The sequence below is a fragment of the Choloepus didactylus genome, chromosome 6, assembly GCF_015220235.1.
Source record: "Choloepus didactylus isolate mChoDid1 chromosome 6, mChoDid1.pri, whole genome shotgun sequence".
In the NCBI taxonomy this organism is placed as follows: domain Eukaryota; kingdom Metazoa; phylum Chordata; class Mammalia; order Pilosa; family Megalonychidae; genus Choloepus; species Choloepus didactylus.
Window position 1 is genome coordinate 139,610,852 of NC_051312.1, and position 17,174 is coordinate 139,628,025.

Sequence of the window (17,174 nt, forward strand, 5' to 3'; positions counted from 1 at the left end):
GACAATGTCCATGATTAACTCTACAAATATTAGAAATCTCTCTAACAAATATATGACACTATAACTAGAAGTTAATAATAGAGGGGCATATAGGAGAAAAATATGCCTATTGCAAACTATATACTACAGTTAGTAGTATTTTAACATTCTTTAATCAACAGTAACAAATGAACTATATCAAAACTATGAATCAATAATGGAGGGGGGGAATGGTTAGGGGTATGGGAGGACTGGAGTTTCCTTTTTTTGTCTTTCTTTTCTGGAGTAATGAAAAATGTTCTAAAAATTGAAAAAAATTAATTGTGGTGATGATGCACAGCTGTATGATGGTACCATGGACAACTGATTGTACACTTTGGATCTTTGGATAGTTTTATGGTATGTGAACAATCTCAATAAAAACTAAAAAAAAAAAATTAAAAAAAAAGTATGATTGTTTTATATGATCCCATCTTGTCTCTCCAGCCAAATTTTAAGTTGCTTTGTATTCTGAAACTGCACTGATTTCCAAATGAATTATTTGTTGAATGTCCATTATGTGTAGGCATTGTGCTGAAGATGTACAATCCCCTCAAGATTCTCCCAACCTAGCTGGGAAGTAGAGGAAAGTGAATGAGTAATTAAAAATTACTGTATTAGCTCCGTGACCCAACACATGATAGGTGCTTAGCAAATAGTACCAAATCCTGCTGATACTCGCAGGAAGGAGGTGTTATTTTTCAGAATGAATCCCTGGAAGTAATGGACCCAACAGGAAACTGAGAGTAAGTAGTATTTCTGGGAATTCAAGTCAAGTCTGAATTTCTCACACTGTCTAAAATACACTGCTGAAGGACACCCATTACTGACAATATAAACAAGCTAGAGAGACACAGAGGAGAAATCAGCTTCTCCAGGTTTGGAATTAGGGAGGAGATACAATTTGAGAGGAGTTCTAGATCAAATAATTTAGCAGTGGTTTATCAAACATTCCTGGATCCACAGTACAGTGTGTAAGAGACCAGAACTCAGTTTCCCACATTTGGAGATAAGAGCATGAGGGGAGAGGGCCTTGGATTGGAAGGGCCTTCTAGGATATGTGATGAAGTTTGTACTTCACACTGGAGGCAACATAGATAGAGTTCTAAAAAATGAAATAGGAATAAGTGTGGGCAGAAGGCTAGAATCAAGATTAGTGGCAGAGATTCCATTTAGAGATCCATAAGGTTGTGTGTAGGGTATGAAATGAGAGGGTGGTACTTTAGAGGGAGAACAGATGATGTTTAGAAAAAAAATCGTTAAGAAATAGAGTAGGTGAGACTCAGTGGATGACCTGCTAAGTGGGAGTGTGAGAGAGTAAAGGTGTGCCCTTGGTTTCTGACTTGGGCATCGTGACGTGATGTGCTGCTAGGAGAGGAGGGAGGTACTGATCTCTCTTGGGCAGTGTCTTCAGTCATTTAAGGTGACTCCAATGACTGATGGAGAATTACTCTCTCTGTTGTGTGTTCACTGTAGAACTAAGCTTGACATGCACTTGGGGAGTATTCACGGTATGTATTTATACATATTAGGCTAAGGATAGGAAGCATTTTCAATGAAGTTATTGAATCATATTTCATAAATCCTTCCATTTACCTGTAAGTAAATTGCCTGTGTGAAGTATCATAACATCAAGGAGAGGGTAATGGAATAATGTATACTGAAGGAGCCTAATCGATCACCATTCTACTCATTTCCTCATCTCAGAGTATTAAAAATTGATGAATAAACATAAGGCTTCAATTGTGGATCAAAGTATGATATTGATTTTTAATACTGATAAAGCTAGATTAAGAATGCAAGAGAATATCCTGTTTCTCTTCCTCCAAAATTGTGAAACCAGCAGCACCTGTATTTGCCTCCACATTCTGCTGGGAGGAGAGGGCAAGATGGGCTTTGGTCAGCTCATTCCCAGGCGACCCGGAGAGGGCTGCTGGATCACCCATCCGGCAACCCTGCTCATCTTCCTTCAGACCAGAAAGGTCACAAAGCAACCTCAGCCAAAAATGCATTCTGTAGTCTATTCTCATCATGAATTATGTGTGACCTCAGTATTCGATATAGCTCAACAGAAGAAGCTATAAGATGAGCACTCACAACAGTGTTAAAATATGCCAAATAATATGATGCCAAGAAAATGAAACTATTTGAGTATCAACTCTGAACACGAATCTTTCTTATTAAATTTTCAGAAAGATATTAAAATGCAAATATGATATACCCTCTTGTATATTACAGTTGCAAGAAATGAAGAGTCCAAAATTCCACCCTCCAGAATTTCATATTTCTCTTATTCTAAAGCTGAGGCACATTATTCAGGGTCACGTTTCCTTCTTTTGGGTCTACATTATGGGCTCTTTCCTGAAAGAATGGGGTGAAGTCCCTCTATTCTCCAAACTTGAATTACTCCAACATGGAGGCTCTTCATTTCTACATTCCAAGTGGAAATGCGATTTTCATAGTACCAGCCAATACCTAAAAAATTAATAACAAAAGCAAATCCCTAGTCATCTAGCAAATCCCCAGCCAAAGAGTCAATACAATACATGATACAATTTCACACCAACTGCTGTTGCAGCGAAACACCATATGAACAGCTTACTGGTTTCTGGAGGTAGGAGGGTAGACAGAGAAAACCTGGGAGAAAGGAGAAATCTTTATGTCAGCCCTGTCTGGATGCCAGTCATTCAGATTGTCTGGTACCCATTAACTATGAATTTGAAGGAAAATTCAACATTGAGAAGTATCCCTTGAGGAAGTTTATTATTGTATCAGGCTGCAATATCCTGGGAAAGAATCTGCTGTAGGTGCTTCTTCCTATCTTTGGTAGAGAAATTTCAGATATTCCTATCTTTTGCAAGATTCAGATATTTGCAGCCTCCAGGTTTTATTTAAGGCTCCCTTCTTCTTTTAATATATGTTTCTTAAAAGTAGGCACATGCTCATTTTATTAAATTCTGCACCCCTAGCATCTAACCATTGTACATGAGAGATCAATAAATATGTGTTGAATGAAATATACAATGGATGTTTAATCTATTAATTTCCCTTTTGAGCCTTGTGTTCCTGTCACACCAACTGTGAATTAAGTACAGCATTTCTAACTCCCCTTATAATCAGGGTATTCCACATTTGTAACTCTCTAAGTGATGTTTATGTCCTTGTATTATTCCCAGCCAAAATCTGTACAGAGGTGATTTACTCTATGGTTGATTGCATAACAGTGGATCACACACTGCTCAATTTCCACCCCCTGCAGCCATTGCCAAACAGTTAAGGTCTGGCATTTAACAGTTTCTTGTACACTTAAGTGAGTTTCAGAAGATGTTATTTAATATCATGTGCTCAAAGGTGATGATTTGAGGAAAACTGTGGAGATTAAATATTGAGACGTTCTTGGGCCAAGCCACCATGTTTTAGAAGTCTTCCATATAGTCTGTGTTTCATTGTCCCAGACCATCTGACTTCAGGGTTTCTGGCTAATTACAGAGCACAGGAAAATTTTGGGTTGTAGAAAATGTGAAATTCTGAAACAGCATTGGGTGGTGTAAGAGTGTAGCTTGAGACCAAGTGTTACGTGATATTGAGGAGGATTCTTGTGACTCCCCCGGAATTCTGGGAAACTAATTCCTTTTCTAATTCTGCAGCAGCTAGTCCAGGAATGAAGTCAGACCAGAAGCCATGGGCTGCAGTCGGAGAGCAATGTCTGAGGAGTTTGTGTATGTCAGAGTTAGCACATACTCTCGCCTTGAATTGTGCTGTGCACTTGTGCAATCCTGAGATTGATGGAGTAAATATGGAACAGTCTGAGGCAGTCAGTAGCCCACTTATACAGGAATAGCCTATGTGCTATATTAGTCTGGGTCTGAAAGGAATCAATGTTTTTCCCAGAGGCTCTGATGCATATTTACTCATTCCTACAGGATCATGAACATCTTCATGTCCAATGGTGAAATTTAGGTCCAGGAACTTTATACTTTCAACAGAGAGTTGATGATCTCTCTGTAATATATCCTGATTGTGCCACTTCCTTTCTGTATCCTTAAAATAAACCAATCCTGTTATTTGCCTGACAGGTGTCCTGTTTACTCTTTTGTATCTAATGTTTGCAACTGGCTAGCACCAAGCAAGTAGAAGGAAGAATTGTGTTTTACTTGTTGGCTAATTCAGCAATGATTTCATGCCAGAAAAAAGAAATGTTTGTTTTCTGCCCCATTATCATCTCCCATTTGCCATGTCTTCTTGCATTTGATAACTGCCACCATTGTTGGGGAACCAGGATTTCCTTGTTTTTAGGAAACACAACTCTAACATACACGAAGTGAGGTTTACAAGGAAAAGGGACATTATGTTTGAAGCTCATCATGTCTACTAAACTTAGTTTCAGATAAAAAGCATATATAAATATACACATGCATACATACATAGAGGGTGAGGGAAGTAGAAGATAAAGCAAGTATGATACATCAACATTTTGGGAATCCGGGGTAAACATTCTTTGTACCATTTTGCAACATTTCTGTAAGTCTGAAATAAGTCTAAATTTTTTTAAGTCAATTTGATGGTGTAGAAGGTGGAAGAAAGGAAGCTGGGGAAGAGAAGGAAATAGGACTAGCTGGATTTATATTTTAATACACATTAGAAAAAGGGTTAGGGTAAATTTGGAGAGATTTTCTAAGCCATTGTAACTTGCCAAGTGTTCATTATTTTTTAGTGTGGCCATCAGTTTCTTTGTAGTGACAGGATATAAAATGTTTTCTAAAGTGTGTGTGTGTGCGTGTGTGTGTGTGTTTAAAGGACAGAAGAGTGGAGGGTGTGTGAAATATATATCTATTTTAGAATTGCCTGCCAAAAGGGGGAGTACAGGAAAGAAACATGAGTGTTTCTATTTAGGAAGACGGAAAGCAATTAGCACAGATCCTTGGAGTTTGTTGGAAGAACAAGAGGTGAATGTCACCAAGTCAGGTTGACAGTGACATGACAGGGCCTACAAAACAGGAGTGGCTGATGTATTTCCTGGTTTAAAGAATGCTTATAATGAAAGTCACCTTGTTTAATGGATACTTAATTTGATGAGTATATTAGAGAGAGAAGGAAAATGGAACCATGATTTCATCCTTTAATGTTAGACATGTTTAAATTTTCAATCCAATTGTTGCTTATCAGGAAGGGCCATAAGTGCCACTAAGGTTGCTTGAATTGGATTTGTGTCCATTTGATTTCTAGTGAAAATGATGACTTAGCTGCCTGTGTGGTGCAATTCCAGTATCTCTCATTAGAGATTCTCACCTAGCAAGTCGCAGAACACTGATGGTTGGCATCTCCTGTCAGTGGAGCCAATTTAATAGTTTCTATTAGCTCCCCCCACACTCCCTCCACACCTACATTGATAGACAAGAATTGAACATAAGAGAAGATAATAAGTACTCCAGTATGAAGAATGTTCTTTTACTTCCAAAATATAGCTTTTTTTTAAGTGCATTACTTATTCTCTGCTTCATTCCCTAATAAACTTAAGATTTACTAACCTTACTAAACAACAGTGTAGTAAAATATGAAAAGAAAAAGAAAACAGAGTCAGAAGAAGAAATTTTTTTTGTGTGTAAAATGTAACAGTTTCCATAAACAAAAATTACATCTTTTCCCTCAGCATTCTGGAACATACAGTAGAGAGGAAGCAAAATATAGATCTTATCATGAGAAAGGAAGAAACACATCCTTTCCTATGGGGAAGCAAATTTATTATTCCTATCTGAATTTAAATGAAAATTCTAACATGGCCTTTTCTATGAGAGACACAGAGATACATCAGTGTTCCCATCTTGTAAAAACATTCAGTAACTTATTTAAACTTGATTTCTTTGGCCACCTTTTATAAAAATCGAGGGCATGATAGCAAATGGAAGCTGATTATTTTAGGAGCTAATGAGAAATGATTCAGGTTCATATCCTTCTGTGGTTTAGTAATGCAAGGTGAGATAACAAAGTATCTCTGTAATTCATTCCAAAGGAATGGAAAGGTGATATGCACACTAGAAGAATCTTACCTTGAACCTTAAGTCAGTTTGAATTTTGGTGTTGGTTGGCAGAAAATTGGAGGTTATACTCTCCAAAAAGACAGGATCTGGGATTCTGATACTCTGTATTTATGCAAAGCTTTATTGAATTTTTTTCCTTTCCATTAACTCTTCCTTCTAGATTTATACAAAGGAACTTTAACTGAGATTCTGAGAAAGCATATGTGCTCTCCTAATTTTTCCAAAGATTTAAAAACCTACGGCATATGTTTGGGGGTTAGTGGTGCTGGGAGAGAATCCATACACAAGAATCAGTTCATACACAACAATCAATTCAATGTCAAAACCAGTGTCTGCTAAGTCACTTTATGCATTTATCTGTTTATAAACACACTAAAATATAAAAACAGGCATGTATTTTAAAACTTTGGCAAGTTTAGGTGGTTGTCTGATTCAAAGTACATTTCATTTCAGCATGCCTTGGAATCTGCAGATGAGATTTGTCCTAAGAAATGGAGAAGCAACCTTTATCCAACAAAGCTTAAGGTTTTTCATTTATTTCTCCAGGGAGAATCCTCTTTGGAAAATACTTCCTCAGGGCTGACTTTACATCCTTATTCCTCAGGCTATAGATCAGTGGGTTTAACATGGGGCTTACAAGGTTATTCAATATCGGAATAATAGCACCAAGCAAGGGACTGGGGTTGGGCTGGTAGATAAATGACGATCACTGGCCCATAAGCACAAAGGATGGCAGTGATGTGAACACTGCAGGTGGAGAATGCTCGTGCCTGCCCGCTGCTGAGTGAATTTTTGTTACAGGCGATCCCGATGCGAGTGTAGGAACAAGGACGAGAAAAAAGCAAATGAGAGACACAAGACCAACGTTTGTAAAACCTACCCTGTGGGCTAGAGATGTGTCTTCACAAGCTAGAGGTAAGACGGCAGGTATGTCACAGAAGTAATAGCCCACCTCGTTCGAGCCACAGTAGAGTAACCGGAAGGTGAGGGAGGTTAGGATAATAGTGTGGGACGCAGCCACCCATCCAGGACCCAGTGGCCAGGGTGGAGCAGACTCTGCGGTTCATGATGACTGTGTATCTCAAAGGGTGACATATGGCAACAAAGCGGTCATAGGCCATCACCCCGTGTACAGAAACACTCCGTGCAGCCCAGGAAATGATAGAAGAAGAGCTGGGACACACAGCCCTGGAAAGAGATAACTGGACTCTGTCCCGAAAGGGATAACAGCATCTTGGGAGTGGTTGTTGAAGAGAAACCCAGGTCAAACATGGAGAGGTTTCCCAAGAAAAAATACATGGGGGTGTGAAGATGAGAGGAAGAGATGATAGCTGTAAGGATGAGCGCATTTCCCAGGAGGGCACACAAATAAAATGAGAAGAACAGGGGTGAAAAGGACAGTCTCTAGTCCCTCCGTCCCAGGGATTCCCAGCAGGATGAACTCCGTCACCAACGTGTGGTTTCTCATTTCTGTGGAAGAATCCTACTGCTTCATGACTTACCTATATCTAATCTATATCTATAATTTTTCTTTCTTGCTGTTGTCAGGGAAGTAGAGAATGATGGCAAAACTGAAAAGTGAAGGACAAAATTTTGACACTTGCATGTTAAACCAGGGACATAACTGCTGGTGTTGTTGAATGTTGTTTTTCTTTGTTTTCTGGGCAGAAGGAAGGAATCTTCCCCTGCCTAAATCCCCACCAACCTGCAAACTGCAGGCAAGTATCCTGAATTCTTCTTTTTTTCCAATCACTTTCAAATGGAGTGTAACAAATCGAAATTGCTTCAGCTCCCTTACAATGATGGTTCCTCGCAACTCTAGAATGGAAACTATAACAATCCCCAAAACACAGGAGATTTAAATAACCTTGGTCTTCCTTTGGGTATTAATCTTCCAAGTTGGGAACCTCATTGAGCAAGGGAGCAATCAAATTGGTATAATTGGACCTAAGAAATGAGAAGGAGAGAGAAAGAGAGAAAAGAGGAAAGAGAGAGAGAGAGAGAGAGAGAACCTGATTAAAGACGAAATCTTTCGTGATCTCCTTTGTAAAAATATACTTCATGGAATAACCATTTTCAGAAAATTCATTTGGCACACATATCAGACATTTCTTGTGCATTTTTATATTTCCTAATTATTCATAGACATGTGCTGTCTTTATAAATAAGTAAGTTGTAAGCTATTTTACTACACTGTATGAATGAGGGCTTGATCTATCACAAGCAACAGTAATTGGAGGTAGCTCAGAGAATAAGAGAAACCAATGAAACTCTAGGCCCAGGAAGGAGGGGAGCTTGGCAGCTCTGGGGACCTCAGCCCTAAGGTGTGGGGCAGCCCCAGTGCACAACCATCAGATGACTCAGCCTCAGCTGCCTTCTGTGTCTGTGCCCTGCTCAAGATTCACATCTCACTTCCTAGGCTGAGTCACATGCCTCCCCTGAGACCAGGGTACAGGGTACAGGAGACTGGAGATGGGCAGTTCTGCAAAAGGGAAGGGAAAGGGCTATTGCCAGAAGAAAGGGGGATGTAATAGGCTGAGAGGCCATCAGAAATATCTCTGTCTTATATTACTTGGTATCTGTTAAAGCCTCCAAGCCTAGAATACTAATAAATATTTTTTTTCCAGGGGAATGGATTACAAAATCATCAGTGAAGGCATTAATTTGCTTGTTTATGCATATGTGCTCTCATTTATTCAACAAATATTGAGTACCTTTTATTCCAGGTACTAATCATTTGCCTGCAGATAATAAAAAGGTGGTGGGAGACATTAGACACACACCCTCTGCTCAGTCTTATTTAAAACTCTATTGGGGTCTTCCACAAACAAAGGAAGCAAGGATCAAAGAAGTTAAATAACTTTCCTGAAATAATGGAGCTCCCCCTGGAGGGAGCTGGGATTTGGCCTTATTCTTAGGAGTCTTGAAGTCCTTGCTTTTGTAATACCTCATGACTGGGATAAGAGCATCCAGCTGATGCAGAGGAGGGACTGATCAGCTTTCCCTGCTATGGAGGCATCGTGACTGCTTTCGTAGACAGGTTATATCACAACAGAGTCCTTGAAGAGCTTGTAGGGACGTTCTCAAAAACACAACGGGAAGAGCATAAGGGATTTATCGGATTCAGGAAGGCGGGTTACGATGTGCAGGGCTGAGTGGACACTGCACTTTGGGGTGGGGCAGGCTGGGGGAGGCAGCCTGGGTGGGGAGCTGACACTTGAGAGCTGGAAAGGGAATTGCCCAGTTCCCTCTGATTCTTAGGGCCTTGATCAGCTGGTGTGTGTTTGGTGATGGGGGGCTAGAGATGTAGTTTCACTTAATCCTATCACACGTATAGTCCCAACGAGCTCCTATTTGGAAGGAAGAGACTGAATGTGGTTAGGAAACTATACATAGGAAGTCCTATTATGACATATTGAAACAATGAAGCATAGGAAAGAGACAGAGAAGGGATTGCAGAGATTATTTGGGAAATTATTTAGAAAACAGAACGTACTTGTCAGATGATTCCCAGACTTCTGCCTAGGGTACCATGTACCATTTCATGGTATAAAGAATGAAAGCCTGTTGGAGGTTCACCAAGAAATGATTAACGATTAAGCCTTAAGGACCTCACTGACAGCCCCTTCTGAGGTCCTGGGGTGGGCTTCTAGCAGTGTGTTCACATGACCGCATGTTCTTTCAGCTTGGAAAGTTAAGTTTGTCTTTATATGCTTTTTCTTCAAAAGGGCCCTCTCCTAAATTGAATAAGTTTTCATGTTCCACAAAACTGGGATCCAGTGTTGAGTTGCGGAAGAAAGAGCAGATTCAGTCTGACTTCTCCGGTGTATGAAAAGTCACACGAAAACAACACAACCAACCAAATAATATCAGAAGTTACCTTTTGGTCACAAATTTTATGATCTTTCTGATCACAAAGTTTCAGTGCTTAGGGAGTATTTAGGTAGTTTCACTACTCCAAATACTTCTGGAATTTTGGTTAAAAAAAGCAGTGTTTGTGTCATCCATCCAACTAATGTTAAAAGGATATGAAAAGTTTATAATCCCACCATCCTATTTATCCTTGATTGTCTTAATGCTTTGAAACTGATGACTGGCTTGAAAAAAACATTTTCTACAAATAAAAGAAGACACAAAAGGCACTTTTGATTGGCAAAGACAATCTCATTAAATTTACCTTGGGTTTGGTAAAAATTTACTCAGGGAAGGCAAATGCCACGGATTATTTTATATGTACAGCCAGAACTTTTTAGAATCATGGCAGCATGTGCTAATTTAATTTGATGCTCACAGTGAAAACACTTGTATTCTAAATTCCCAATGATTAAATATTTTGAGTGATGGTACCCTTTACAAAAGCAAAGTCAGGAATCAAATCACATTGTACAGTTTTAATAAAAGAACTAAAAATGGTTTTATATTTCTGTTTGCAGTTCCTTCTCCATGGAGAGTATGAGTAAAAATGTATGGTTTCTAAATATTATAAGCAACAGAAGTATAATTACAAGTTACATTTGATCTACATCTTTATAGGCAAAGGTCTCAATGTTTGATCAGTTATTTGTGTTAAATGTAGATTCCACAGGTGTTGAGAATATATTAAATATTCACATATTAATAAAATTTGACTTTTTAAGGTAGTGTCTTATTTACATTTCTACTCAGCAAAAACCACATACTCAGGATTTTTATTCTCCTCGACATATGGAGGATGCATTAAAGAAACGATCATGCAACAAAGCATTTTACCATTTAGGATATTTAATTTACTGAAGATTAACATTTATTCAGAAAGGCTGTGATGCAAACATAGATTGTAGAAAAAACTAAAACACAGAAAGGTACACCTGATCCAGGCTTCTCAGCATGGGACAGGAAAGAGTATGGAGTAATGAACATAGTGGAGGGAAAGCCTTTCTCTCTTTTCTTTACTACAGGTCCTGCCATCTCCAATTCAGCCAATAAGGAGAGAGGGTAACCACTGGGTCTCAAGTTTAAGTCACATTTTTCAATCAACTTACTATAGAACCCGTTATGGGGAATATTGAGACCTTGCGGATCACTTAGTCCTCAGTTTGCTGGTGAATCCTGTTTTCATTCTTTATGAGTCAGAGCCCAGGAGTTGAGAAGTCTAAGGTTCCAAACCCTATCGGTACCAGTGCAAAATGACATGAGAGCAATTCCATCAGGGGAAAGTAGCAGGATTCCCAGGAAGCAACTACGGTAGGTACTAATGATTTCATACCACTGCCAGCTAGGCTGGTTTGTGATCTGTCTTTAAGAAGGCCTAACTGGATGAGCAGGGATGGAGAAGGCAGGGGGTTCATAGAGATTGGACGGAGGCATACTGGAGGAAGGATTTAAGCAATTTGGAACTTACTATGATAATGGTGAGAAAATCTAAGCCAGATAAGAAGTAAGAAGCTAAGTAAAGACAAGAAAGTGCTGGCCAAAGGAGAGAAAGTGATGTGGTACTGATCAGAGGTTTCAAAGAGGTCAATTTACTCATTCTACAAAAATTTATCAGCAGCTACTATGAAAGTGCCAAAACTGTACCAAGTTCTGGTGAATGGAAATTAGCCATGATCTGTACCTTCAAAGAGCTTACAGCTTGGTGGGAGAAGGGAGCCATTTATCAATATATAGCTTAGGAATATGTTAAATGTTAGGAGAAAAGTTCTATGGATTATAAAATAAAATGGAGAGGAGTATGAAAGTATTTGCACCCTAAATACTTCCTGTTCCTCTTCCATGTTAATAAATATGTTATTTACATCATAATTCATATGGCTGGGTTCATGTTCCCAGTGGTCTGGGAGGGCTTCCCTGAGAAAATGTCTGAGCTGGGGTCTGAAAATAAGGAAGAGCAGAGGGAAGGGCAGGTGCAAACAGTCTAGGAGGGACCGTCTCCTGTGCAAAGCCCCGTGGAAATGTGCACCGAGTGTTTGAAGAACTTGGGGAAAGAGAGGGACAGAGTTTTGATATCAAGATTGAGATACAGGAAAATCAAAAGACAAGTCAGGGCCCAGTTTTAAAGACTATGGTCTCTATATTAGGAACATTGGGAAGTTTCAGAGGATTTTTAAACAGCATTATGTTTGCGTATGTGAGAGAGACAGAGAATATGATGAGACCATTCTAGCCCCAGTGGGGAGGCAGGCCGCGGGGAGCACAGGAGCATCAGGGAGACATAAGGAAGGTCACTGGACTAGAGAATTTCCAGATAATCAGTCAGAATATAAGGGAGAAGTGGTAGCCACTAGGTCAGAGAAAAGCTAGGGGAATATATGTGATTAAGGCCTCACATTGGCCTAATCTGATGACATCAGAATAGAGCTTCATTTAATGGTTCTTAGTTCTCTACCTGAAGGTACACTCAGAAGCAGACTTGGATTCTAATACTCAGGGAGGGGGCTCCTCATAGATATGTTCCTGGAACACCCAGAGGATTAGAACCCACAGAGGACAGCAACAAGGTGAGAAGGAAAATAAAACACATGACCCTGTGGGATTAGAATATTCTAGTATAAATTAGTTTAGGCATAATTTATAAAAACATAAACACTGTATTATTCCTTTGGGTTTTGAAATGCCTGACATTTTTCCTCCTAAGGCATTGCCCTGGATTTTTTTTTCTTAAAACTTCCTGGTTCAGATAATCAACTTCATTTGACGCCACATTAAATGCCATTTTTCTCTCTTAAAATAGCTTTTCAAAAAATGAATATTACAAGCTCATTGTAAATAATGAACAACAGCATAGAAAAAGTAATGAAAAAAAGGTAAAAATTGCCCCCAAATGGTATACTCATTTTTTTACCTTGGGTTAATCATTCATTTTATATAGTCACACTTGCATGGTATCAAAAAGTAAGCTATGAGTATTCACAATCTTTTCCCTGCTTCTATCTTCTTTGGAATTCTGTCTTTGATTGCCCTGTTCCCCAGCCCTTTATTTTGTAGAATCACTGTGTGGGGTAAGGAGAGAACTGGAAAAGCTAGAAAACGAATGGGAAAATGGAAACGGCAGAGAAAAATAAAATAATGTGGAAAATAAAACAGGGAAAATAAAAGGAAGAGTTGCAGAAAGAGTTCTGATGAGAAAAAATGAGTGTCAACATTGACTGAGAGGAGGGCTTTGGAGGGCTTGAAGAAAGGAATAAGAAGTAACATGGGGTTGCTGTCATGCATTGGAGGCCATTGAAAGGATAAAAGCTGTGGTATGTTTTAAGAAGTGGCATGTGGGTGTGCATGCTGTACATGTGTGTTTTATGGCAAATCTAATATCTTATTTTGGGTGCTTACTAAAGTGTTAGATAAAGGAAAGACACAAAATCTTTGGAAAGCTTTTTTTTTTTTAATTTTTGTATGTGAGACATCTATACAACACTGATTTAGAAGGACCAAAACATTCTCAGGTTCATTCAAATCTGGGGTTTCATGTGTCTTCGGTTTTATTCAAATTTGGGAATATATATAAAGTAGGGCATATTGTTGATCTGTACCCTAATATTTCACTCGTATTCCTCTTTCTACGCCAAGAATGTGGCATTTACATCATGATTTGTGTTACTAGGTGGCGTTCCATTCAGTCAGCAAATGTATACTGGATGCTACCATTCATTGGATACAACAGTGAATCAGACCAACATGAGCCTGTGCTTACGGAAACTTTCTTCTGCTAGGAAAGGAAAACCATTGCAAAAATAATTATCAGGGTGATGAGTGTCAATCCATAAACATGTTCTGGGCTCCTCCAGATACCATGGCATGTTGGCATTTCTGGTCATTATCTTGGCTTCAATGGGAAAACAAAATAATACTGGAATTGCCTAGATCCTGCATATCATCTAGGACAGGATTCCCAAAGTGTGGGATTAAGATTATGGTCTTGGTTCTGTCAGTCAGTTAGGAGGGTGCATAGAACCCCTCATGTACCTCACACCATTCTCTTGTTTACCTTCATGCCTTTTGTTAGGTTACCGATTGATGTTTATTTGAGGTTTTTCCTTTTATTTGTTTCATTTTCATGATTTCAAATGGAATAAAAACTTTGAGAGTGTTTTGGATTTTAAAACTACTAATGACTAAAATGTCTTGAAATCTAAGGGCTGGTATGCCTGTGGCATCCCCAACAAATAGCACCCCTACTCTCCCACTGGGTTCCGGAGAACATTGAGAATTAGTTATCAATTCCCTTGTTTTTGGAGGACAATTGGTAACTTGGTGGGGAATCAAATGGGCCTTTTAACTGAACCCCATAATAAAGCATTTTCTCTTCAAAACACACGAGAAGGGTGGGCTTTCCCACTTCTTAGCTCTAAGGGGTAATCTGGTATAGTAACAGCTTGGTGCACTAGGAAAACCATGATGGTAGGAATTAAGAGGCCTTGGGTCTAGCCCTGGTTTGACCATAATTAGATGTACTCCATAGGGCCAGACACTTAATGCTTTATCTCAGTGCTGCCATCTGGTATACCAAAAGGTAGCAGAACTGAATAAATGCAGATCATAGTAAGTTCAATTTATTAACTTATGTCAGTGCTTCTTGCACCAGTTATTTGTGGAATACCTTCTAAATATCATGCAGTGTACTAGGTCCTGGAGTGAGGTAATGTATCCTGTGACATTTTGGGCCTGGTGTGCTGCTTACGTAAAGTGTGACCTTGAGTCCATTATTGAAAGTCTCTAATCCTCAAAGCTCTCCTCTACAAAAGTGAGATCACTATCTATAGGGGTATTGTTCAAATCAAGTAAGATGATGTATGTGAATATTCAGTATGATGCCCTGAAGGCAGAGCCCTGCTCTTTAAGTGTTATTGTTACCATTAGTGTGGTAGATTCAATCATGCACCCCCCACATGATTGTTCAAGTCTTAACCCCTGGGATCTGTGGGTATGGACCTCTTTGTAAACACAATCATTGAAGATCTATTTAGATGACTCCATATTGAATCAGGGTTGGCTTTATTCCAATATGACTGTAGTCCATATAAGGCAAAGGATAGCTACACTAGGAAGGAGTCCACCATACAATGAAGGATTGCTGACAAGCCACCAACACAATGCTACAGACTTTTGGAGAAGGCATGACCAGCCAATACCATGATTTTGGATTTCTAGTCTCCAAAATTTGAGCAATATCTTACTGTTTTATGCCAGCCAGTCTGTGGTGTTTGTCATAGAGCCCTGGAAAACTAAGACACTTAGCAACATAGAGGACGTGAAAATTTTATGGCAGAAAAGGGGCACAATGCATTCTAACTGAAGCCAAAAAATGAAATGAAGGGTGATTTGGCACACATAGGGCCTAATTAAGGCTGGTTGCTTGAACTGCCACAGAATCGTACCATCCTGACAAGACGTCATGGCTGCACATTACCAGGACAAGAATCTGGCTCCAGCTACCTGCTCTACCCCCCAGATTCCTTACTCAGGGGTGAGGCACTAAAAATATTAATTGTACAGCTCTTTCTGGAGTAACAAGGATTACAGAGACAAATAACCATGGGATACCTTATTAGACAACAAAATATAACACATTCAGAGAAAGAGTCTCCATTTTCTGCTTGTTTTTTTTTTTTAAAGAGGAGAAATAGCAGTATGGTGGTAAGATACCGTATTGCTAAAATCAATTGTGTGAACATGTAATTTTTCCCAGGACAGTAATTACTACATTAATGAACACCCTTTTCAGGGAACTTTTCACTTCCTTGTTCCATAAGGAATAGATTAATGATTCGCATGGGTGAGACCAGATTATTTAGTATTTGCACCATGGCACCAAGCAAGGGGTTGGGTGTGTGGGCTGCAGGTAGATGATGATTACAGGTCCGTAGGCACAGAGTATGGCGGGGTGAGGTGGGCACTGCAGGTGGAGAAGCTTTCTTGCCAACCCTCTGCTGAACGGATTCTCAAAATGGCAATCCCAATGCCAGTGTAGAAGACACAAATACTGAGCAACAGCATTAAAGCCAGAAGGCTAACATTCATGGAATCCACCTTCTGGGCCAGTGAACTGTCAGTACAAGCCAGGGGTAAGACAGCAGGAATGTCACAGAAATAGTAGTTCACGTGATTGGGTCACAGTAAGTTAACTGGAAGGTAAAGGAGGTCAGCGTGGAGGCGTGAAGACAACCCAGCAGCCAGGTCCCTATGACCAAGCCCACACAGACTCTGGGTTTCATGATGAGCGTGTACCTCAGTGGGTGACAGATGGCAACAAAGCGATCACAAGCCATCACAGAATAGAGGCAGCCTTCAGTGGAACCAAGAAAATGATAGAAGAAGAGCTGTGCAGCACATCCCTTGTAAGAGATGGCTTGGCTCTGGCCAGAGAGGCAGAATAGCATCTTGGGACAGGTGACAGAGGGGAGCAACATGTCAGAAATGGATAGGATTCCTAGGAAGAAGTACATGGGGGTGTGGAGGGTGGAAGAGGAATAAGTGGCTATGAGGATGAAGAAGTTGCCCAACAGGGTGAAGAAGCAGATGAATGAGAAGATGACAAAGAGCACAGTCTCCAGCCCCTCTGTCTGAGGTATTCCTGGCAGGATGAACTCCTTCAGCTCTGTGTGATTCCTCATGTTCTTACAGGGGTGATCTGGGTAGAGAGAGAAGTTGTGAGAATGTGAACATGGGGGGTGTGTTTCAATCATGATGGACCCAAGAAGAATACATCGAGCTAAACATGATGACAACATTCTACCAAAGGCTCATAGGGACTGGTAAATGAAATTTGCCCCTTGAATCTGGAAATAACTTGCTCTTTCAGGAATGTTCTTGGATATGAAGCAACATGAAACATTTGCATGGTGAAGCACTGGATTGTCTAAGAGACCATAGATTTCAATACCAACCAGGTGAACATTATCTAATTAATGTCAACAACCAATTGCAACAATGAATGCCCTAAAATAGACCAGCCTAATTCACTGGACTCCTTTTTTTGAGCATTTCTGCAGTTACTGAAGTATGTGGTCAAGTACTCGAAACACTTGTGAAAGAGCAATTTGGGCCCCCAACGAGGATCAGGACCATGGATTATTACATAGTGCAAAGAACTTTAGGATTAGGGTAGTAGTAATATCATTTGAATGGATATTTTCCTTAGTTTTT

General features: G+C 39.7%; 1 protein-coding gene and 1 pseudogene across 6 annotated transcripts in view; one reads left to right on the top strand and one right to left on the bottom strand.

Moving 5' to 3' along the window:
- LOC119538661 (von Willebrand factor A domain-containing protein 5A-like) overlaps positions 1–17,174 on the top strand; it is a 141,685-nt gene that overhangs the window by 78,040 nt on the left and 46,471 nt on the right. Inside the window, exon 1 of one of the 6 annotated variants that reach the window (XM_037841800.1) lies at positions 6,926–6,971. The exons of the other annotated variants lie outside the window; for them this stretch is intronic. Within the exon in view, the coding sequence (XP_037697728.1) occupies positions 6,951–6,971 (21 nt within the window). The 5' untranslated portion in view covers positions 6,926–6,950. Of the gene's footprint in view, positions 1–6,925; positions 6,972–17,174 lie in introns of those variants that run through there. 6 annotated transcript variants of the gene reach the window in all.
- Positions 15,688–16,642, bottom strand: LOC119535889 (annotated as a pseudogene).